General features: G+C 39.9%; 2 protein-coding genes across 2 annotated transcripts; one reads left to right on the top strand and one right to left on the bottom strand.

Moving 5' to 3' along the window:
- Positions 1-3,028: 3,028 nt before the first annotated feature.
- LOC106645609 (uncharacterized) lies at positions 3,029-4,992 on the bottom strand. The gene is made up of 2 exons (XM_014361501.2): positions 4,929-4,992; positions 3,029-3,956 (listed from the first exon to the last, which is right to left on the bottom strand). The coding sequence occupies exons 1-2, from the start codon at positions 4,944-4,946 to the stop codon at positions 3,582-3,584; spliced, it is 393 nt and encodes a 130-aa protein (XP_014216987.2). The 5' UTR covers positions 4,947-4,992; the 3' UTR covers positions 3,029-3,581.
- A 7,207-nt stretch (positions 4,993-12,199) lies between these two features.
- meng (serine/threonine-protein kinase meng-po) lies at positions 12,200-16,757 on the top strand. Its single transcript, XM_014361498.3, has 2 exons — positions 12,200-12,607; positions 15,331-16,757. Exons 1-2 carry the CDS (start codon positions 12,539-12,541, stop codon positions 16,522-16,524), a joined length of 1,263 nt encoding a protein of 420 aa, XP_014216984.2. The 5' UTR covers positions 12,200-12,538; the 3' UTR covers positions 16,525-16,757.
- The last annotated feature ends 9,177 nt before the right edge of the window (positions 16,758-25,934 follow it).

The following is a 25,934-nucleotide window of genomic DNA, read 5'->3' as shown; positions in this document are numbered from 1 at the left end:
TGTCGTAACAGTTCACGCGATAACAGTTGGTAGCTCTCAATGATTGTCAGTATTGCACACTTGGGTGCTTATCAGAAGTGATGCGTGAAATTATCGGTAAAGAACGCAAAAAGAGAAAGCAACTTGATCTCCAGCCATCAGAAGCAGCGATTCCGTAGATGATCGAAAAACACACCTCTTGCTCGCTTTTATTCTCCAACGCTATTCCGCATGTCAGACCAGTCAGACTGATGGGTGGAGTGTATTGGCACGGCGATGGTTGGACTAAGGGGGGTAGGGTGGCTGACGCGTGAAAATAAAACCGAGGCGTTTTAGGTAAAATCCCCGACAATGACAAGTGCGGGAAAAGCCCGAGAGAAAACTTTAAATCGAATTTCACTCCTCCCCGCCACTCTCTCTCTCTCTCCAGTGACTACATTCGGTAACATCGATCTTATTTTTGCGTCAAGATCTTCCACCTACGGAGTTTCTTTTTTATTTTTTTTTTTTTTTTTTTTTTTTTTTCTTTCAAATAGTTGTGCGAAAAAGTTTATCTCGGCAGTTATGATGTCGGCCGCCGAGTTTATATATTGCCGCAGGAAAGGAAACAGTGCAGGTGTTTGGTTATTTTTTCCTCGCACTACTTCTCTCTTCCTCCATCTCACTGTTATTACAACTCCTGTAAATCTGTTGGAGGGACAATGTGTGAGATAATCATGAAAAATATATCAATTTTCTGATAGTTGAGGTACAGAATTTCGTGAAATCAAGATCATGCTTATGAATTCGTTTTTAAAATAACTCAATATTTTAAAAATAAATCTGCATAAGTGTGTTTAGTTATTAATACACCAAGATCCATGCAATGTGATGCATCTATATATACTTTGCGTGTATATGATCTTCACGTGCACCTAAGCCGCATCTTCTCTGAATATGAGTGTGATGGGTTCAGTCATGAAATGAATGTAGCTACAGAAATAAGATCGACGAAGCTCGTTTCTCAATTTAAAAATCTCAAAGGCAAAACAGCTCTCCCTGGCTCAAACAATTGTTGTAAAAAATGATTTTAAAAAACACTGCAGATGAAAAAAGAGCAGGCATAGCAACGCAAAAATGCAATTATTTCCCTCATGCAAAGTTTGAGTTTGAGATAGCCAGTACTAGTTAAATATTATGGGCCTTATGTGAGTATTTATTGGTATAAAAATTTTTATGAAACATATAATATCAAAATATGAGTTTTTAATAGATTCTTTTTTCTAACAACTTTAAAGTGTAAATAAACCCAGTCAATATTTTTTCGCAACCATCAAAGTAAAAAAAACAAAAACAAATTAAAACTGATTTAATTAAGTTATTAAATAAAATGTTAGTGAATAAAATTTTCTTCTTGAAGTGCACTGCTCTAAACTATGTAGAAATCTTAGTTTTATCCAAAGAATCTTAAATAGCTGAGCGTCTTGAAAAAATTGAGGATGATTTGCAATTTTTTAATCATGCGACTAGAACGCTAATATCCAATTACTTGAATAGCCGTTCATTTTAAGGTAATTATCAGGCAATATTACGTATACACGGAAGTACGCAGTTCACCGACAATAAAAAGCAGATCATTGGCATGTATTTCTTAGACGAGATAATGAATAAGCTCCAGTATTACATTTACTCAATCATGTTATTATCTAATCATGTTTAAAAATGAGAAAAAAACTGAAAAAAGTTCCAATTGCATCATCAAAATAAAATATTTAGAAAAAATTTTAATTACAGCATAAATAAGTACATCAATTCAACAGTACGTGATATCTTACGTGACAATATCAATAATGTAGTATTTTTTTTTTTATAAAAAAACAAAAATTAAATTAGTTTTGCTGCAACAATAATAAGCAACCAGCACGAAAATTAGTGATAAATTATTATTTAATTCAGCAAAAGAGTATAAAATAAATTATTGCACTAAAGACTCTGGAAGGAAATAACAAAAACAATACAAAAAAAAACTTGTTAATCTTTGGGAAAAAGCGCTTAGCGTTCGCATGAGTGGTGACTCGTCAGGTATGCAAAAAATGCGTTTGTTTCGAATTGCTGTAAGCTCCCGGATTAAAGTATCGATCGTAGACAATAAATTTAAACGTCCCCCTGTATTGATACTTTCAGGTGACAACCACTTCGTAGAGCTTTAAAATCTGGAAAAAAGTTTTATTCTCGATATTTGTTCGTGATAATCGGCTTTTATTTTGAGTTTTTTTGAAAGTTAACTTACGATAACTCATTCCACATTCTTTGCCTAAACTATAGATATGTATTAAATAACAAAACCTTATACAACTCTTATTTAACATAATGATAAAGTTTAATGTATAGAATCATTGTTGACTATTTCCAAGTTTTTTGCATCTTTCGTTGTCACCGAAGTAGCTTTATATCCTTAAATTATTCAAGTTAAATGTATCTGAATATCTAAATTATTTATATGATTACTGAAACTTTGACCTTTACTACTGTAAAAAACTACGAGATTGGCCGATTTCAAATAAACATTTTTATCAAGTTATCCATTAATCAGACGAATAAGATCGTGATGTTAAGTATTAAAGTTGAAAGCTTAAATTTGTTTATTGGCATTCGTACATAAGATACATACAGCCATAGACGTTATTCACTTATGTTTTTTTATTTTAGTTGATTTATTGGCGTTGTATTGAATTCACATCTGACAAACACGTATTTGTAGTAGTAAGATGGATTTATTGGTATTATATGTGTATATATAGATCTGCAAGCTCTCGCCATCTAACGGATACTCAGTGTATCAATATCAATGGGATGGTAAGTAACCAAGAGAAAAACACGTTTTTTTTGTTGGGTACAATAGATTTTTCAATGGTCTACTGTTGCTAATTAAAAAATTATCATTGTAACATCTGATGATCATCTAGTAAATTTTTTTGTGGTAACGTTAATATAATTAGTTTTTTGATCTATATTGGACTTTAGTTTGATGGGAGCGGGGATATAATAAAAATGTTACAATTGTGAAAAATAAGTCATGAGTTCTTTATTTTTAAATGAAAATCCTATTTACATTACAACAAAACCTATACATTTTTGTTTGTTTTTGCTTATTTCAGCTAGTTGACTTTATTTTTTTGGAGTAATACAGGTTTCGCTTAAAAAACCATCACTTGATCCAGGACACAAGCTTTTACAACTGCGCATTGAAAAACGTAGCCCATTCGACTAATGAATTAACAAAAAAAAATATTAGCAGTTACGGTTATCAATTAAAAATACAACGATGCACATTTAAACTTAAATAAAAATAATTCGTAGCTATTTAAAGTAAAACCAAATGAATATCACTAAACGCCTGATTAAAACCAGTATCGATCGGTACCACATCAAATATTGAATATTAACGAGCTCCACGATCACATCAATTACGCGTAACTGACCCACTTGAGAAAACCGGAATATCAGCGAATTTCCTTGTCCGATCTAAAATAACCAGTGGCACTCGAAGGAGGAGAGATGAAAAAAATAACCTGTCCTCAATGCATATCGTAAATACAAAATGCACGCGTCGTCCTAATTGTTTACAGCACCGCTTGCTCCACTTCAGATGATTTGGGATGACGAGCGGTAAAGTCGTGCTCGCCGTTTACTTTGGCCACAATGGACTCTGGCAGCGACTTTTCGTCCAAATTTCTAATGCCCGGCAGCAACACCTGGTTGTACGGAATCTGCGATCGCTCGCCGAGGTTCTTGGACCCGTAAAGGCTGAGGTAGCCGGCTGGTATGATCAGCTTGCGTACCGGAATTCGTTTTTCGTCGAGGTTTTTCGCGCCCAGTGGAAAACTCACTGCATCAATTATCTCGGCGTCGTTCTCGACGTCGTCGAAAATCTCGTATGCCTGATGTAGTACCGGAGAGCACAGGATTGGGCAAATGCACAGGCAAACCAATGATATCTGAAGTGCAAAATGTTGGAATTAACAACACGTGGCCAAAGTCTTTAGGTCTCATTGCTAAACAGGAGTTCCTTATATTATATCACCGGAGCAGGATGTGTGAACCTACGTAAATACCTATGTTATTTTTCATAAAACAGTTTTCGTACCTAATGTGGAGGTTGATGATGAGAATTCGACGTTATGTATGTTTAATTACGTTTCATTTGTTCTAAAATGTGATGTAGACTTGTTGCAATGTACGAAAAAGTATAAAAACGAGGAAAAACCCCTTTAACGGCATTTTTTTGAATCCTCTAACATTATTTAAAAGTTATCAAATTATCTGTCTTACATGCTTAAATATACTGTCGTTTTTTAAATTTTAGCCAGATGTTTATAAATTGGTTCTTAGAGGGTGCATGCTAATCTGTGATACCCAGGAAAAATTTTGAAACATTTTTTATTACGATACACTGCTCTGATTTTTGCAAATGACAGTCACGTAAGCGTTGCGATAAGAAAAAAAAAATTGAACTTTATCGAACATTGAAATGATACAAATCAACGTCCTCGTCAGTCTCTTCTCGATCCTTTACATTAATCATGTGAAAGAGAAAATTTTCAAAGGTAACCTTTAAAAAAAGTAAGAGTACACGATAAATAAAAAACAATGAAAAATAAATTGTATCATTTAAAACTGTAACTTTCTTATTCACTACTTACTACATAATTTCCCAGACAAAATATATTATCAATCCAAATTGTTCAATATTATTCAATACGCCTATTGTTAAGTTAAAATAAAAAGTTTTTTTTTTTAATTTAGCCTTAAAAATCTGACTCTCCTAATCCTTAAACACCTATCAAATAATAACTTTCCAAAAACAAAACCCTTGAAAATTAAAAAAAAAAAAAAAAAAAACATTTGAGGGACCAGAAAACTTACGAGAACACACGTGCACAAGACGCAAGAGTAAAAAAAACACTCACCTTGACCGCCAGCATCATGTTAGCCGGGCGCGTCGTCGCGTGCAACTATCCCGCGACATCGTCGCGATGACACTGTTATATACGTCCGTGCGAGCTCTGCGCAGACCGTAGATTTTTTTTCTTCTTCTTATTCCTTTTGTTTTTTTTCCACTTCACTGGCCGAGCTAGCGGGTAACCAGCCGCGCGTGGGCGCGCCCAGCAAAATCTCAAACTGGACCCCAACTCTCAAAGTGCTGCTTGTATATACATGTAGGTATACACGTCGCGACTGCCATCATTGCAGGATTATCCGGATAATCGGTGATGCTGGTGTGCCGGTTTTGAGCCTCTACACTACGTATTTACTACGAGAGTTGAAGAAACGCGAGGATCGGCTCGTCTCCCATACAGATTCCGATTCTTTCGAGATCGTGCACCTACTATGTGCTACGTATAGCACCTATTGTCGCTTGACAAACGAAATAAATTAAGGTTGGCACACAACGATAATGATAAAAAAAAAAAAAAAACGTGGCATTGAATGGATGTTTAAACTTTGGAGATCGGTAAATCCATAAGCTGCTCGAGGATATCGTGAAACCGATGGTCGAGAATATTCTCTCGAAAGGCTTTGCGTCGTAGGCGTCTTGTCGAGGAGGTTTTTGACTCCGCACACAACTCGCTCTTCAGGGCCAAAGGAGAAGCGAGTCGAGAGATATCACGTACTCCACGAATATCGCGGGGAAATGAACTCCTCGATCGACGCGAGCCGCAAACGATGGATTCACAATGGAAATCACACGTCACACGCCCCAAACTCCCTTTTGGGTATTTCATGCGTATGATATGCATTTTCAATATTATTCTTATCCTGGAACTTGGTGTACGCGATTTAATGGCAAGATATTGGGAGCAATGGCAACAGGAAATTAAATCGAGGGTGTCTGTATCGGCAGGGTGAACCGATCGGGCGAGCAAACAAACAAGTCGGGGAGTATCGGTTGCAAAAATTGAGCTTGACGTTTTCAAGGATTCACGGGTAAATATTGTCTCGCGTACGCGCGGCAGCAGCACGTATCGGCTCTATATTTATTGAAAACTCGTACGCGAGTTTATTGAATGAGCGTCGGGGGTTTTGCGTGTCACGTTACTTTGATCTCGCGTACTCGTGGCTTTAACGATTTTTTAATTTATTTTTTCGATCTTTCAACGTGCATCCGAGTACATACATATGCAAATCGATTTTTATGTGGCGAACTTGACAAAAGTCGAAAATCAACCTTCGTGGGCGCGTGTGGCCGATGCATCGAAAACAAATACGAAGCGAGATGTATTCGGGAACATGGGACGCATTTCCAAAGCCGAGCACGTACGCGGGCCGTGGAGAAATTTGCGACTCTTGTTTGGCGTTTTTACTTTTTTGTCGAAAAAAAAAGAATTTTGATCAGAACTCGTTCTAACATAATTTACATACCAAGAAAAGGGTAAAAAAAAAATTTTTATTTGATTTGTCATTATTGGGCACATTGTTTTATACGTTATTGTCTTCGCAACTGATAGAACTGCAATTAGCTTTTGCTAAGTAGCACAGTTTATTTCTACCAACTAGACTACACTGATAGAAAAATCGTATGGTAAAAATGACAATTTCTCTCGGTTGACATGGGGCTTTGATTATGATCCTTTTTTTTTATATTTGACGTAACACCTGTATAAAGTCACGTCACACGTTTTCGATCGAATCATCCGATCGCCGCGTTTCTCGAAATTACTCAAAATCGCAGACGGTGTCTCGGGAACTTTGCCAAAAGTCTGCACGGAAATTCGATGTATTACAGTTTCCGTGTGTTTGTCCATGAGAGCATCGCGTAACTTTTGTGAGTAAATATATTACACGGTTTGACTTTTTCAACCCTATTTCATCGTCATCATTTTACTATCATCTCTGGTATGAAGATTTCGTCCGAATTTTTTCATCAAACGTCAATCAATCGTTTGATTTAACTCTTGAGATACTAGAATCCAGATTTTTTTTCTTTAATTTAAATAGATCAAACTTTAACAAGCAACCTAGGTCGGTTTCATACAAACTTTTTCGATCAAAGGCAGACTTTCTATCAAACCAGTTTTTCTTTATACCTTGTAATTTTCTTATTGCATAATATTATTTTCTTGTTTTTTAGCAGTAGTGTATAAAAGTTAATGATGTGCCACATAAAAGCAAGCCATTAAAACATCACCCGATTTTATATGATGTAAGAATCATACTAAAAACAATCGTTTTTTTATCACCCATAACATTACTTATGGGTACATAATTATGTAATAGTCAAACGATGGAAAGAACACCAGAGTACTCGTATCTCTATGTATATACGTGCTCAATCAGCCAATCACAGCATCCAAAATTTTTTGTCTTTTCAATGCCAGTGATATTTATTGTAGCAAGTCGTTTGTCCGAGATAACTTACGGAGCACGTATATATACGGCTATGCTTCGTATATTTACCAACGCGATCGACACGACCCGGGAAAGACGTGAGCGCGTATATATAAAGTATGGTTTGAGAGCTTCTCTTCTCTTTCGCCGAATAGATTTTTTTTTTGAGTCTCCTTTGCCTTTTGATTTTCGTGGAATCACAATAGGATCTGGTAGCAAATAGAAAAAATGAAAGCTCTGATGTAAATTTTTGCAAGAAGCCGAAGTGAGTGAGAAAAAGATGAAGAGTTTTGATCTTAGTAATTTAATTGGACTCTCGAGCATTCGATTTTACAAAATATACTAGATTCAAATACTTAGTAGCAAAATCAAGGATTTATTTTCGAAAAACTTAAAAGCTTGACAAAAGTTGAGATAAGCCAATAACAATGAAAATATTGTGTAAATCTTGATCTCTTGCAGATTTCTTGGTTTATGATTTAATTGCGAAAATAACATCGAAACAACGCTGCAATATTATAAAAATATGTGCATTTGAAAAAAATTTTTTTCCACGATTTTCATACGATTTTAAACAAAATCACAGAATTGAGCACACACGGTCAATTTATCTCTGAAAAACTCGACAAATGTAAATCGAATAATACACACAAGTACTTTTTCAGGCTCGCTCCTGAAAATTTTTAAGGACTCGAGCTAAAAATCACTCGACAACTTGAGTCGATTCCATCGATCAATACAAACTCTTCCTGCTCCTGCATCGGTATACAAAAATCTTAATTGTCAAAGTAGCCTATATACGTATCTCAGCTTCCCAGAATCACGCGACTTTTTTATTAACTCGAAATAAAAGCTCGAAAAGTCGTACACACCTATACAACATTGGGAACACGAATTAACTCTCATGATTCTTAATGTGGTGACAAATAATTTATGAGTCTAGGGTACACTTCTGTAGAAGAGCGATTCCGAGGAGGGTAATGGAGTCGTTTTCGTTGAAATAAGATTGAACAATCAAAGCAAAGTGAACCCGAAATTTATTTATAAATCCGATACAGTTTCTTTTGATTTGTTGGGAAAAAAAAGTGTCCAAAAGATGTTATTGCCACAGATGCAAATGAAACATCTCGAATTGGAGATAAACTTAAACGTGAATCTTGTTTTCTCGCAAAGAAGATGATACAGCTTGCGCGTTAAAAATAAATTGTATTTTGTTTTGTCTTTAAAACCAATAAAATCTCAAAGCTACAGTGCACTCTGCCCAAGTATATACATACTCGACAACTCAAGCAACTTAATTCCGCTCATAATCCCGTCGTCACGCAAAAGAAAAGCTCGAGTCGCATCGTGTACACACCATTGTAATAACATTCCATAATAAATAATATTAGTACGTATTACCTTATAAGCAATGAATTTGAAGCGATAAAAAATTAAAAAATGAATATTCACTTAACCAATCGATCAATTATTCCGACGACTGCACAATATTTTTTATCGTACTTCGTGACGTTCAGTCCGCGTCAAAGGCATACATTTCACCTCTCCGAATGTGCGCTCCGTCTGCAATCACACGGGGGAACATGATACGTTTCATCTCACGCAGCACCTACATATTATATATCTTTATTGCCGATACCAGATACGAAGTTGAAGTCAATCTGGAAATCGAAAAAAAGCTCCCGCGACCGAGTGATTCGGCACTTGGATCCTTTTTTTTTCCAAGTATCGATGTACGTATGTTCCACAATACGACGCAAGCTGCGTCCTACTTCCACCTTGGCAGTGGCTCGTGTTGTTAAGCCGTGAAACTTTCCCTAGAGGCGTCGAGCTGAAAGTGCAAGATAAGCGAGTGAAAAAAACAAAGCCAAGCAATGATGAACAATCACTCGCGACGGGGGGGGGGGTCCATTTGATTCCGCGGAAAAACGTGACGCGGCCCATCTATTTCTGGGATGTGTGGAAGTGCTGTTACGCAGTCTCGGACAGCTTCGGGAGCGAGAACGTGGAATAAAGAAAGAAAGAGCTTTTTGGCTCGAAATCGGCTATTAGCGAGAAAGCTTGACACACTTTTTTTTGTCTCCCACACCGTGTTCTCTTGTTTCAGAGGGAGGGTCGCCATAAAGAAGCTTTTCTTCTTTCGCAGCGCAGAAGTATAAGACTCGCGATTTTCTTGTTCATCGAGTATGAAAAACAATTAGCACAGCTCTCGTACGGGGTGTTGCAAGGGCAGGCAGTAATAATACAAAGGTGCCACGTGTCTGCGTCCAAACAACCTCACTTACGTGGATGATGTCATAAATAGAGTAGATACGGCAAGAACAATATACCCACGAGCTTGTCACGCGCAAACCAGTTACTATATACGTATACACCCACACACGCGCAGCCAGAGTTTTTATAGGTGCACGAGGCATAAAATAGGCGTACAACGTAATCAAGGCAATCGATGGGTGAAACAAACGGGACTGCGATGAAGAAAAAAAAAAAAAAAGAATAAGCCGCAAGCTTCGATCTATCTATAATAAGTCGTAGGCCTACGTCACTGCTCGAAGCTTTTTTATCGAGCGAAAAGGGTAAAGAGTGAGGCGTTAAGCTGCGTCTGTCGCTTTTTTGCATGTCTGACGTCATTGCCGAAGGAGACAATCAGCGTCCCATGGGTGTTTTTATGTTCCGCTCGAGCGAAATATGGGCACAAAGAGATTATCGTTCATCAGAGGAGACCCTGAGACGCGAGCTTTTTTTTGTCGCGCATTGCATAATCGGAATCGCGTCTACGCTTTTCATGGTGCTTTTACGGTCAAAAGCTTTTAGCTATTACCATGAAATTGGTCATACCCGGCCCATGTGATTAATCAACGATAAACTCGATGCCCTTGTCCTTGCGCATTTGACGCATAAAGCGTTTGTTTTATTACATCGAGTCATAACAATCGCCCCTTTTTTTCGCAACTCGGAACGAAAAGAGGATTTTTTTTTTTTTCAATACGCCATCAACGTGGGGTTACGAGTTGTGATTTTTTTTTTCCCTCCTCGATGTGTTGGCTCATTCCAGTTATGGAAGGGAACTTGGGATTTGTTTTGATTGCGTGAAACCGAGTAGTCGTACTAAAAATGTATTATTTCATCCAACCTAATTGAGAGGAAAAAAAGAGTAAAAAATTTTTAAAAAAAACATGAAACTCCGGGAAAGGACGTAATGGACTTTTTTAATGGAAAAACCAGCGAGATCGCCGAAGCAAGTGCAAGAGAAATAAATGAATCGAGAATAACTGGCGTGTGTTTCTTGGTGAGCGAGAGCAGCGTTAAATTTAAATGCAACGATCGATTCGCGTGTTTACAAAATTGAGTGCTAATAAAACAACACCGAAAGACTGTACTCGCTTCCGGGTACAGAGGCACTTTGAGCCCAGCTCCAAATAGAAAAGAGGGAACGGGAGACCGAAAGAAATTAAAAACACGTGATGCAAGCAAGTGGTGATAAAGTCCTTTGAAGCTTAAAATATTCAATGCAACAATAAAAACAATTCGACAATCAATCGAAAGGAGGACATTCATCGACCCAAGTACGTAGGAAATGACGCAAGCACGAAATTCGGATGAAAGCTCGTTCGGACGATGCGATGGATTCGCAATAAGATCAAAAATTCTCCGGAATAAACGTGTAGTTTCATGGCAAACATCTCCGAAAACGAGTGGGTTCTCCAGCGACCAAACACACTGCGCCGAGATAAAATTTGCCCCGAGCTTTAAAAATTACAATTTCACCCTTGCAATGTACTGAGTGCCGAACAGGTTCATCAGCCCCCACAGGTGGAACCTCCAGCTCCACCCACGCTCCGTCATTTCTGCGAGCCAAGTTCTACGCCACGGACGTGCTGTAGGAAAGAAAATGAGCTTGCAAGCTCACCTCTGCAAATGTCCCTGCCCTTGGGGACACAGATTTCTCTTTTTTTTTGTGCAAGTACCTTTTCTCATAGAGAAAATTTCCGCGAGTGATTTCACGGAAGCGTCAAGGGGTATTTTCGGATAATCCAGGTCTGGTGTGGTGTTTGTTGCTTCCTTACAATCCGAGCTCTAGATGCACCAGAGCTTGACTCAGTTCTTTGCCAGACCTCTCCTACCCCCGGGTTTTCGCGCTGCGTATCAAAATCAATCGTATAAATAGTCCCTGGCTCGACTGATAAATAAATAAATTATCAATTAGCACCAAATTTGCATGCGTGCACTTTGTTTTTTTCCCCCGGGTAACCCAATATAACTTCCAATGAAGCCCCGCGCGATCCGCGGCAACTTTGTCAACAATATATACGCACGCCGAGCGCGGCTGCAAATAAAAATCCCACTGATTGGAGCTGCTTTGCTCGTCGTTAAAAAAAAAAAAAAAAAAAAGTTTTCAAAAACAGCCACGGTCCCAGTTTACAAAAATGACGCATCCTCCTTGATTGGGTGAGCAATCTTTTTTTTTCCATCCACGATACTCCAGTCGATCGGGACAAAAGCTAGCTGTCATTGGATACGTACTAAGAGCATCCTCTCGAGCGCAAAATCGATATTCCCGATAATTAACGGATCGCAAAACGTTAAAGGGTAAGTGTATACGTATGTATATATATGGCTGTGCTTGCGGTGTACGTATGTCAAGTACACACTATGCGCTCTCGACCACCTTTACGAGCCTGTATATATATATATATATATATATATATATATATATATATATATATATATACACATATGTACACAGCAGAGGGTGGTGGCGGAGCAGAGGGGCTCCCGCCTGCGCGTTGGCTCGGCGCCGTCTATAAAAGCCCGGGAGGGCGTCGCGACGCCTCCAGACGCAAGTGAGCGAGCAAGCGAGCGAGCACGAAAATGTGATCGCGCCTCGGTCGTCCTCAACGTACCGTCCGACAACATCCCCAGCCAGGAGCTGCAGCCCGTGACACAAATTTCGAGGTTTCGACGGGCCGTACACAGTGTAACGAGGGGCTGTTTCTTTGGTGATTTGTTGTGCTGGTGGTGGTGGTGGTTTCAAGGATTTCTCAGGACTCTGGCGGTACAGGCGTGTACGTCAATCGAGGCAGTTCTGTGACTTTTCGAGTACAAACGAAAACAAAGACAAAGGAGAGAAACAATTAAATAAACTGTTAGGTTTAGTAAAGACGAAACGTGGTTAGTTAAAGTTTAGCCGATGGTGATCATAACGTCGAGCAAGGACTCTCTTCGAGGACGAGCCTTAGAGGGACAGCCATCGCAAAAGGTGAGGATTGCTTTTTTTTTTCTTTAATTTTCAAGGTTTTCAAGGGTGATACGATTTAAGTTGTCGAGGTGCGAAAAAAGCGCAATTAAAATAGACGTGACAAGCGCGATAAAAGCTCTCTCTTTGCGGGGGGTGTATTGGGAAACGTTGTACCTGTCTGGGGGGCTGATTGATGGATGATTGAGAACCGGCGCTAAAACCGAGAACGGAGCAAAGGTTTTCGAAGGAAAAAAAAAAAAAAAAAAAACTATTATCCAAATTTACCTGTCACTGTCACGACGTTGCAAAAGTGTATATATGTAGTGAGCGTAAACATTTTGTTTTGAAATGTCTTTTTTCGCTTCGGATTCCCGGTACACCGCCCATGACGTCAATGCATATTTGTTTTTTGTTTCGCATTGTTGAGAATTTTTTTTTTAATCTTTTTTTTCAATCGTAAAAAATTGTTAATGGGTAATTTTTTCTTTTTTATTCGGTTTATAATAAATTTGATGAGCAATAAGACTCAGCGATGCATAAAATCACCAAAGAGATATCCCTTCGTTAACAAAATTGTAATTCGAATGAACGCGAATGGAATAATAATAATAATAATAATAATAATAATAATAATAATAATAATAATAATAATAATAATAATAATAATAATAATGCTCCCACGTTCAACGAGCGGCTCGATGAGTACGCCCTTTAATAAAAATACGAAGGACGCGGACAAAATAAAAGGCGTGTGTAATTATAACGCAAAAGAAAAACCGATAGCCACTGCGCTCCGTCTGTATTTTTATCCCGAGAGAATGGCAAAACTTTTCACTGTCATCTACCGCGATTGTCTAGGATTGAAGGAAACGTATCGCATCACTTGTTATAGTGTTCGACCCGCGCGTACGTGATACCTCATATACATGCACTTGTTTGTATATCCGCGCAGTTAATCGCGAAAAAGTACTTTTGATGTATACTTACTTGTGCAAAGACACACCTCCGGTTGACGCAGAGAAAAAAAAAGCATGACCACTGCTTCCGCGAACTGTGCGTAAAATAGGTATGTATAACATGTACGTGTTTCTCGAAACACGCGGGCACGCCTCCGCGAGGGATACAACAGTCGTTATTTATCACTCTGGGCAAAGAAAAATAATTACCTCCTCTTTCTCCTTTTTTTCCCCTTTTCTACCCTCTTTGGGGGAAAAAAAAAAATACAAATGAAACTCCCAGCCGAGATTAATTGAAACAGAAGGAGCGAGACGGAAAAAAAAACACGCGACCCCAACTTACGAACTTGCAACTCTTCGACACGCCGTAAATGCCGAGCTTTACTTACACACAAGTTGACAAAAAGCACCCACCCGGAAGACAATCAAGGCTGTTCTCTTTAAGCTCTATGTGCCGATTGGGCTTGCAATAGAATCAAGCCCGTAATAAATGACGTCCCGTAAAAAAGCACGGATACAAAAGCTCGGCTGGCTAAGCTCCAAGTCGACGGCTAGCGCCAAGGTACTCGATTATCGATCGGTTTTGCTGTTGTCGTAGAGCTGGAGTCCTTTTTGGCACGGCGTTCGCGCTCCTCGTAAATCCCCTTCGTGAGAATTCTAAGGGTAAGAGCGCGAGAAATTTTACGGTGACGGCCCCTAATATGTCTCGCATCTCGGCCGAGGTCTTTCGGGACCCTTGCACGTTTGTAGCTTGCGTGACGCAATAAGAACAGCCGCTCGTCGCACGTTGTATAATTACTGAGCAAAAGGTGGTGTGAGCCAGGTACACCGACTTTATTTTAAGAGCTCACGCGTTACGCGACGCCGACGTCATAGGCCCTTATGTTACGAGGTAGAAGTGCAGAGTTGCAATTGATTCGCTACTTTGGTATCTCTCGTGTATATTAAACACATGGTAGCTCACGTGCAAAATTAAATTCTTCCCCGAATCCTCGTACCATACGTAACTAATCAGGAACACCGATGCAACGTAAAAAGCTCCCTGCCTCCCTGTCATTTATGCACCTCCTAACAACCCCTTGATGACTTTGACTTGTCAATTTAACACTTCGTTTATACTTTGTCATCTTTTCTGTTACAATATTATGTATACACAATGGTTTACATGATCCATCGAGAATAACCGCATGAGAAAAACAAGATTAAGATCAACTCCAACGACTACGTACCAATCTGGAATGAAAAAAAAAATAATAATTAAAAAAATTGCGTAACATTGACAGCTTTCCCATTAAATTTTTCCCACACCGATGGCACACGAGATAGCCGAGCTCTCGGACGCATTACAGTAACCGAGTGGGAGTTGCATCGAAAAGCTCACCTAACGAGCAAACAGCTGAGGTATAATATACACACGTACAACAGCAACAAAACTCATTTCACGCTCAGACGCGGCTAACTTTACCCCTCTCCCCCCAGCCTTTTGTGCTCTCGTCATCGCGATTATGCAAGCCCCTTGTCCCCGATGACGCAGATGCGAACGACGCGCTTCTTCTCTCTGTCCACCTGCATTGTTCGATCCACGCGAACAGGTACATATATATATATATATACACCCGTACAAGTAGCCTCCCTCGCATCGACCACCATCACGCTAGACACACGCAACCCGACAACAGAGAGAGAAAAAAAAGCGGCTCTTTTGCTCGCGATGGGAAATGATAGCAGCGACACGATAATCCCGATGGCCTTGACTGACGGAGCGATGTTGGGAATTGTGTGTTACAGATGAAGCTGCACGAAAAAAAGGAGTCCAACATCCACAGGGTGAAGGAGGTGCAGCTCGAGGAGCTCGAGCTCGGCCGAGAGTACAACGTTGAAAAGAGCCTCGGCGAGGGTAGCTTCGCGAAAATCTTGCTGGCCACCCACCGTCGGACCCAGACCCGCGTCGTCCTCAAGGCCGTCCACGAGGAGCTTACCAGCGAGCGCGACTTTTACCGGGAGTTTCACTACTCGTACCACCTGAGCCCCCACCCCAACATCCTGTCCTCGTACGCCGTGGCTTTTCGCGCCGACAACTGCTACTGCTTCGCCCAGGAGTACGCCCCGTACGGTGATCTCGCGGCCAACGTGCGCCAAGGCGGACTCAGCGAGGACACCTGCAAGAGGATAGCCGCCCAGTTGGCCTCGGCCCTCGACTTTGTCCACTCGAAGCAGCTCGCCCACCGGGACGTCAAACTCGAGAATGTCCTCGTCTTCGAGAAGGACATGTCCAAGGTGAAGCTCTGCGACTTTGGGTGCACGAAGCGCGAGGGCACCCTCGTCAGCAAGCTCAGGTGCACCTGGGTGCCCTTCCTACCCCCGGAGATACACGAGATCGTGAAGAACGAGAGGTACACGTGCAAAAGGAGCGCCGATTGTTGGCAATTCGCCATTGTCCTGTTCGTTTGTTTGACGGGCAATCCGCCCTGGCAGAGCGCCGATCCCATCCAGGACCCCGACTACTCGGCCTTTCAAAAGTGGCTCAAGCGCCGCACCACCAAAATCCCGGTGGGCTTCCGGCGCTTCAGTCCCCGGCTGTTGCGCTACTTCCGGCGCGTCTTCGAGCACAAGCCCGACAAGCGGCCCGCCGTCACCGAGATCAACAAGTACCTCAAGGACGCGTGGTGGGCCCCGAGCAAGCAGCACCACCTGCTCAGCCACAGCGCGACCTCGACCTCGGTCGACGCGAGCGAGAACTTTCCCGGGGTCAGGCGGGCCGACAGTCTCCTCTACCTGAACACCATCGTGGACGAGCGCCACAACGCCTGCGACGAGAACAAGAACCGGCTGAGGCGGCTTTTGAACAGCTACGGCCTCGAAACCACCCTCGACCAAAGGGACATGACCAAGAGGGTCTGGGAGTGGGTCATGCAGTGCGACTCGAGCCTACAGGGGGACTCGTCGGGGTTGATCGGGCTGTCGGATTGCGGCTCCATTTGAGTGGGCATCAACAAGTCCCTCAGCGAGCCTCGCCTCGCGGACAAGCCGCCCGTCAGCCGGAGCTGCAGCTGCATCGATATTCCGGCCGGGGAGCCTCGAGCCCTCGCCCCACCGCACGCCCATGGACTCCGGTACGAGTTGTTTTAAGTGCGAAAGACTATATCGGGATCGCTCGTGTCCGTGTACATATATATAAATTACCACATACTGGTATACATAGTTGGCCGTTGCTCTTCTTCTATAGTTGTTGTTGTTGTTATATACTGTTGTTCCTTCGTGTTGTTGTTAGCTGTTGGTCGGAGCCAAAGGTTTTTCTTTTTTCCGTTTGTTTATTTTATTTTATTTTTTTTTTTTTTTTTGGTTTCGGTAAGTGTGTAATGTAGTTGTACTAGTCAAAGAGAGAGAGAGAGAAAACGAAGGCTTTTTTTCTTCTTTTGTCCCTTAGGGAGAGGGTGTAATCATTGCGCTGTTGTAATCGCTATTTTGCAAAGTGCCTCGAGAGGTTTCGCGGTGTACTCGTAGGGAGACAATAAAGGGGGCTTTTGCGCCGAAAGAGGCTAATCAATTGCTCGAATTAACCGGAACGGCCAATGAGTTGGTTTCGTTTGTTTATGAGGCAGGTGTGATGTGGTTGGGTTGTTATACATATAATTAATGTGTGTGGACTTTCTTTGACGAGCAAAGCTCGCTAGTGCCGAGACTGACGAGTGAAACGATTTAAATGTAGTTGCAATATTGTAGAGTTCGCGTGAAATAATTGGTACCCAATAAACTCAAATGGTTTACCGAAACGAGGGTATCCTGATTTCTGGCTCATTATCCATCAGCACTTGCCCCATGGGTCCAAAATTAATAAAGGTGGTGCTCGAATAGTGTGAAAGAAAAAATGGGACAACCATGATCATATACGAATAAGTGTACTCGTCGTGTACGTAATATTTATTTGATTCGAGTGAACAACCAAATTCTAAATTTTGTTTGTTTCCCCGATTTTGGTATAAGGTTATACGTTAAGAGGAGAAGTTACATCGTTGTAGTTAATGTGATCTAGACAAAGTTTATATTAAAACGTTATTTTATACCTTTAACCAACATGACGATTGTTCGTGGCCCTACCCTACATGCGTAAATCAATTACTTTACGATAAAAGTCAATGGAAGCTTTTTTTAATCAAATGAATCATACAAGTGGAATCAAATGTATTCAATATTATCCAAATGTAATTTACGAAACGGTGTCTTACCAAACTCTCCATCATTTTAAACTTTTGTTTTTTAAAAGGTACAAAAAATTTACCAAAAATTACCAAAATTCATGTAAAATGTCAATTAAGAACTATAACCCATAAAATATAACGGTATATACCTCCTGTATCACAAAAAAAATATGTATTTCCGATGGAAAATTGAAAAAATGAGTAAATATTTTAGCAACTCACATGTATTGTAGTATCGATGTTACCTTTTTTACCCACAGTTTTACCAGTTCTACGAACATTTGTATGCGTACTGTTGGATTAAAAGAGACTAAAGAACAAAATAAAATAACACAGGAAATATATGGATGGATGGGTAGTTAAGGGTGAGAATTAATGGTAACAACAAATAAATAATCTAGCCGCCAAAGCCTAAGGAAACTTTTTCAAGCAATGAACGAAATTATTGCATGGATTCGGAGCCTATACTAAGTGACGTACTGGTGCGTTTATATATTTGTACCTTTACATTTGTTGAAAACGAAAAAAAAAAAAAAAAAAAAAAAACCTACACGATACTCGTACACTGATACACAAACACTCAAACCATGAGCGATCTCACTAAAGTTGTGTATAACTTTATTTTTAAGTCGAAATTATTCGTTGTATTATATAGTGATATGATATTAATGTACATAGCGAGAGATATACGAAAAAAAAAAATCTAAATGTGTATATACAATTCGATATCGACGGCAATCGTGTCGTAGAAACTGTGTTACGTACTGATGATTTTTTTGTACATAAAAAGGAAAAATAAATGTTTAATATTAAAATAAAAAAAAAAATTACCTACTTATGCCACTTTTTTCACAAACCGATATACGACTCATTTTCACCACTGTATTAACATTCAAGAGGACTAGTTTTTTAAATTTTGATATCCAAACAAACCAGTTGCAGACACATAGAAATACTGTAAAAATAAGCTCAGCTGCTCATGTACCGACTCAATTTGTTCGCAGAGTAGATAGGCAGAGTAATTTGTAATAAAAAAACCCAAAGCTTTTCTACGACCAATTTCTGGGAGAATATGTCGAGTAATGCAAAGATAAAAAAACAAGAGAAACATGATGAATCATCGAGCTACTGATGATTTCCCTCCCTTCGTCCGATATACCCTTGAAAATTCGGAGATATACGTACATACAGTGGCAAGATAATGGAAAACGCGTTCAGCCGCCGGGAAGTTAGAAAACTGAATTAACGGAGCACGCCCAGCCACTATTAAAGTTGAGTCTCTCGCTCGTGACTTTGGCAAGCTGTAAAGAGATTTTTAATTTAAAGACCGGCGTGGCCCTTTTATCAGCTCCGCGAAAAAATAGCTCGAACCCAGAGTAGTTGATGAGGTTAGCTGTTACGTCATGGATTTCAATGGAACTTTGCACATTGAATGAACAACAATCTATTGGGACGCGAGTCATTGTTGTACGGAGCACTGAAACTTTGGCCTATTAAGAAGGTAATTGCTCGGAAATAACAGTTTCCACGCGACTCGGGCACAAGCGCACGACCATTTTCCAACAATGAAGTTGTACTTTACGTTCTAGTGACGAAAACCACTAATCTACTCGCCTAACGGTTGTACTGTAACATTTAATATACATTGTTCAAGATGTGTTTGTACGTATTTTTTCTCGTACAAAAGATGCATGAAAAAAAACCTGCAATGGAGTAGGGGTGAAACCAAGCAGTAACCCCTGCAAAAGCAAAAGATAAACATAATTGTTTTCAGAGGTTAGATTAAGCTGTTACAATAATTCTGCCCGTCGTAGCTTCATGTCCTTCACAATTGCACATTCCAGCCTTTTCCTCTCTGCCATCCCTTGGCAATATCAAGGACATCAGCTTCTCTCTCGTTCTCACGGTTATTGGTTATCGGCTCTCGGACCGCCGGTGATGCTTGACCATCGTCATGACAACGGAGGTATACGCGGGTGGTTCGCGTAATATACTGTATTCCCGGCAAGTTGAGTCGATGGGGTAGGTGAAGATTTCGAACGGTACACCTCGAGGAAGATCTACTCCAAGTTTTCATGAAGCCTTTGATTGAAATATCCATATGGGGCTGACTATCGATGCTCGTTGCGGTCTTTTTCTTGGAAACATTCGATTCGTGAAAAATGTTGGACAATTATGTGGGTTTCAAATTTTACAAGCAAACGTTGTCCAGCCAATAAAAAAGATTTTCGGCACGACCATCCAAAAAAAAAAACAAAAAATATTTCTAGCATATTTCGCAGAATCGCAATATATATTTCAACTCACGAGTCGTGGATCCAAAATTAACTTCAAAATGGATGAAAGTGTTGCGCGTTAGTTTGAGCTTTTTTTTTTTTTTTTTTTTTAATTATCGTTTGAAAAAACACATCGGATTTCGTTCATAATTTTAACCAAAATGACTTCTGGTTTTTTTTTTTTTTTTTTTATTGACTTAACTTTTGCAATTTGCCTATGAATCGTCGGTGAAGTGAATAATTTAAACAGGTAGAAGAAAGAAGAGTCACACAAATTTTCTTTAATAATTTTATTTTATCTTTTATAATCTTAAACAGTAGTGGCTATAGGTGAACGGAGTTATTGATTCAGATCATAATTTATCGTAAATTGTAGTCCATAAAATAATCAAAATTATTTTTTTAAGAAATTGCAAACAAGGTAAAAAATCTTTCGCTCCTAAAATTGAGGAAGTAATTTAATAAAAACACGTAGGTTGAAATTTTTTTTCTGTTATTCTCCATGTTTGTGAAATAGTGAGACAATGCCTAAGTAAACGAAAAAAAATGAAAAGAAAGGCAAAATTTGATTGTACCTCCTCAGTTTTTACAGCGATCATTTGAGACGTATTTATAGATACGTGAAATTATTTTTATTTCAAGATCCACCAGAGGCTATTTTCCTCTTAACCTCAAATCTCTTGCGTACATCTTCAATTTGGAGGGTCAATTCAGACACTAAAATGATTCTAACGATCATTTAAAAATAGAAAACTTGAAACTCGTAATTCATCATAAAAGAGCTGGTAAGCGGTTATTTTCGTTATTCTCGAGTCTCGAGACGCGCCTCCTCTCATCAAAAATGTCTTCAAACGCCGTTTACCAAGCAATTACACTACGCGCCGGTTGATCAATGGGCGAGCGGCTTCTCGGAAAAATAAAACGTTTTTCAAGATGTCTTATAAATTTCAACTGTTCCATACAAACACGCTAGACAATATTCAAATTTTTGCCAAAAATAACAAATTTTGCTGCAATAAATACATCACTTTCCACAATCAATAGTCGAGAAAATCTTAACTCTTGTAAGTATACACATGTAATTTCGCCCAAGACCCGTTCTGACCACGTTCCAAAATCATCGTCACGATACTTGTGTCGGAGGAGCACGATGAATTTCCATTGATTTGACCTAAACCCGAAGCAAACAGGTGACCGTAAAATTATCTTGGCCCTAATGATCTTGCCAAGAAAATAACCAATTTGGTGCGTCCACGTAACTTTAATCATTAATCACTCGCTTAACTAATTAGGGATCGTTGACTAGAAAATCTGCCGTAAGTTGCATTACCAAGTTTTGATAAAATTAATTTCAAGCTTCTCCTCCCCCCTCTACAGCCCAGGGCTCTTGTTCGTAAGGAAATTTTAATAATCTTTTTCGTATTGTATTGTAACCGTGTTATCTCAAGTACTTGTCCAAAAAGTTTCAGTTCTTTAACTGTGTATTTTAGGTCAAGTGATTTATTTGAAAAAAAACAGCATAGTAGCACGTTACTCTTGCCATGTATACAGCGTAGGGAAGTAAGCTAATTATTAATACTTTTACTTCGATAAATTTTTGTTGATCCCACCCAACCATGTTTTTCGAGGTGCCAATCCGTTCAGCACTGCATAAGCTCTCTTTGACGTTAGTTTTTTGTTGAAAAAAAAAAATTCGCCACTTTGAGTGTCAACCCTACCACACATGTTGTACGGCAGGAATGTTTTCACTTAAAAAAAACTCCTCAACATTTCGTTGCACATGCAGTGCCGAAGATAATAAACTTTAAGCACGAGCTTTTTTCATTGACCATCAGTCAAGCGAGAGCTTCGAAAAGACTCACGGAAATTTCTCGAATACATCAGATATGCGTAATTAGATCTCGTTTACGTTGAAGCACAAGGTACCAAAAGTATTGCGTTCTGCAACGATAACAATAGCGCCAGAATTGTAATGACGAGTTTGTGCTCATTAAAGCTCGAGGGGCCGTACACAATGGGGGAGTTCGGGGGTGCAAACTTTTCCCTTTGTTCACTTGAAAGCGAGACACGTGTTGGCGTTCACGGAAAATTCCAATAAACTGATTTCCCCGGGCACGAGCGGATTTGTATACATATACACGCAGAGGATGGCGACGACTCCCACGATTTTCAATTCCCCCGCTAGCCAGCCCCGAGAAAGCACAAAGACACCCTCGCACCTCCCCTTGCGTATATACACCTTTCTGGAGAAATAATGGAGTTACCGAGTTCTCACTGCGCAACAAATAGAAAAAGGGAGGAAGAAGTAGGGGATGGAGGACTTTCTTCGCTTCGGGTGACACGGAAATAAACGGGCGTGGAAGGAATGCCGAGTGCACGAGCGCGAATTGAAAATTAAGTGTTACGGCGACGGAAATTCATTTTCAGGAGCCACGCGCGAGTCGTTTGAAGGACAGTCGGGCCTGTACGGGAAAAGCGAGGGATGGAGAGCCGTATATAGGGAAGGGGTGGATCGGGCGAGATCGAAGAGGCTTTTTGTAGACGTTTCACGCACACAGGCGCCGGCACGTGTCAAAGGTTGTTCAATTTTTTTTTTTTTTTTTTTTTTTTTTTTTCCATGTGCCTTTGGACTCGAGTCGTTTTTTGCCCTCCTTATGGAGGCTTCGATCGTGCGCACGCGACGAGTAATATATGGCGTTGTGAGTCCGAGATTTTTGGGAGCGGCTAATCGGCTATTGTTCCCGAGGTTGGGTGGGTTTGATTTGTTGGTATTACTCGTAAAAGACTTTTTTTTTTTTCTTTCCTGGTGGGTTTTTGCGTTGTGCCGAGGTGTAGGTTGTTATTGGGCGAAAACCGCAGTTTGAATTTTGTTGGCCAAACGATGCATATATACACACCGACAAAGCTGTTCGATGTTATTGTTTTACTTGGAGGGTTTTGGACGGGTCTGAGAATCGTTTGCTTTCAGTGCACATGAGTACGGGCCAAAAATAACAAATTTTATTTTCGAAGGTGACTAAGTCGCTGATAAAACAAGTGGTTAATGAATCCCCGACAACCGTCGCTGAACCAATGAAAACAGAAAATCACAAACGTCTCATTTGGAAATTTCTCCTAAACGAAATATTCCTGTACTCAGAAGTGCGTATACAGTATTAGAAAAATTTTTACTAAAATCAGAACTTTATTTCAAATTCAAAAATTTTTTATGTCGAATAAAAGCATCAAGAGCTTGCGTGAAAAATTGTTTAAAAATACAATAACATTTGAATGACTAAGAAACCATTTTTATTCCATCGAAATATGCCAAATAATTCACGGTGTACATGTTTTAGTTAAAAAAATTATTTTCGTAAACCTTGCAATATTATACAGATTTTCTTAGAATATTGTAATGAAGATTATCTCGGAATTCATTAATGAGTCCTACATACTCGTATAAAAATTTCTAAAAATGGTAAAAAAAAGTTACTAAAATCTTCTAGACCCATCACACGTATTGTCCATAAATAATGAATACATATTTTTCTTATACCCACGAAAACTGACAAAGATTGAACGTGTTCTAGTTACGCATGACGTCATAACCCATATGACTCTTATGCGGGGGAAATACCGTTACTCGACCCCATTCCCGAACTTATAGACGCGCTTTGTCTTTTTAAGTGCTTTTACGTGCACGTAAAAAGAAATGAGAACTACCCAATATTTTTTTCTTATCAACCTGATTGGTCCAATCAATCCGAATCTTTCATCATTGTTGTCAAGTAACTCGATTCTTCAAATCCATCTGCCACTGATTTTTCTCAAAAACAACGAAAGCATCAGATTTTTTTTTTTTTTTTTTTTATTCTCCTCCAGCAACAACGGAAAAAAAAAGAATTTCTACTTCAAATTAAAGCCGGTGAGTAAGCGCTCGTGCACCGCTCGACAACAAAAACAAGCGGCAGGGAAAAAAAAGGCGCTAACAGCGGCAATGTAATCTCGCCCCGAAAAACAATGACTGCCCACGCAGTGCCCGAGAGACAAATACACCACCACTCCGGCAAAAAATTACGAAAACCCGAGGGGAAAAAAAAAAGATAGCCAATCTTTCGCGGTGCATCGCCTCTAGGCTGCTTGTTCCCGCTCTTTCTCGAACTCCTAAAAAAAGAAGAGGAAGAGACGAAGGTGCGACCTTTGTCACACGCTGCTTGTCGCCTCGGATAGCTTCATTAATATACACGCGTATGCGGTTGGCATACCTAATGTTGTACGTGCAATATATATATATATATTGTCTAGGCAGTGGTCGCACCACTTTATTTTCAGACGGCCGGCGATAATGTTTCGCACGGGTCGTTCATCGGCATATTGCTGTTGGCAAACGAATTTGACCCCCTAAGAGGGGTAGACAGGAGTGGGCGAGGGCAGGCGACAGCTTTTGCCTATCCGATGGATCTGTACTTGTACTTTTTGGACCGGAGCGATACTTGGCAAGTGCCTGGCATAGCTTGTTGAAATTACCTCGGGAATTCGTGAACCACCTCGATTGGCTCCTATTGAGATCTCAGGCGTGATCCAGGGGATACTTGAAAAAAATTCATTATGTACAAAAAAAAAAAAAGTGTACAGATACAGCAATCAACATTCAAAAGCCAGAAATTATTTCATCAAAGTACGAATTTATTGCATGATTTTCGACCACAACATAATGGACCATAGGACTTTTACATACACACAGGAGATTTGAAATTTATGTACAAGTATAGACAGCAACTCGCGATCACTTGGAGTTTATTTGATTTTTTTTATTGAAAAGATTTTCAAGAAAATTCTTCGAGATCGAAGATAATTGTTTCAATAATAGTTTCACCACACCAAAATGAAAAGAAAAAAGAAAAAAAGATTCAAGCGATCAAACGCTCTCGAAGAGTTCGATTGTCTGTTTCTCTCTTTCTCGGCAAAAAGGTTACGTTTCGATGCACAAAGTATATTTAGCCCACATAAAGCTATTAATACCCAATTCGAAACTCTTTATTTAGCCCCCAACACGCGTAAGAGCCCGAAATAGATATATTCACGCGCATATATACATATATGTATACACTTTCGGCTACTGTCTCTCTGCAAAAACCACCAAAAATCTCATCCAGCGCTAAAAAATAACAAAAATACGGCACTACACGTATACATATATTTCACCTCTCAACCCAGCGTATATTACGCTAATTAGGCGTATTTTCGTCTGGCATATAAACAAACTTTATCATTTTAAAAATTGTTTTTCTCCGCCTGACGCACGTATAGCATTGATTATTATTTATTTGAAGATTAACCAAAAGATATTTTTTTTCCACCGTTGGTGATGATAAAAAAAAAAAAAAAGTGTAACTGTGTCGTATTCAGTCGCGTGAAAGGCAACAACTCCACAAGCCATAATACTATATGCTCCAACCATTCGCCGACGAGTGATACATGTATATTATACAGAGAAGATGCAGACCGTGGATGAAAAAAAGTCTCAGGGCATCCCAAGGAAAATTTCTCACAAAGTGAGCGATAGGCTCGAGTTATCGACTCGGCTGGTACAACGCCCCCTCGGGTATGTACTATTCCCGTGCAGCTTTCCTCTATTTATAAACACCTCCATAAGGACAATGTTCCACTTGTACCGCGAGCTCGTATCGTGTTTCCTCTCATCTAGTCATATGCCGCCTATGTACCATAGCACAGGCGAGAACGAGACGAGATAGCAGGCGGATTATTTGAAAAGCCCTCGGGCGAGCACTTGGACCGATCTGATGCTGCAAGCTGCCCCCCTCCCCTGTACGTGTGCGTATTTCTGCCTTTGACGTCAAACTCTGAGAGAGAGAGGGGGGCAGGGCTAGAGGGGGGGAGGGGCAGAGGTGTATACAGAAAAAGGTTGAACGTCGAG

The sequence above is a fragment of the Copidosoma floridanum genome, unplaced genomic scaffold, assembly GCF_036245765.1.
Source record: "Copidosoma floridanum isolate Cflo_tuat_1 unplaced genomic scaffold, Cflo_Japanese_pri ptg000007l, whole genome shotgun sequence".
NCBI lineage: Eukaryota > Metazoa > Arthropoda > Insecta > Hymenoptera > Encyrtidae > Copidosoma > Copidosoma floridanum.
The sequence above is the reverse complement of the archived record's forward strand: the minus strand, read 5'-3'. Positions and strand labels throughout refer to the sequence as shown.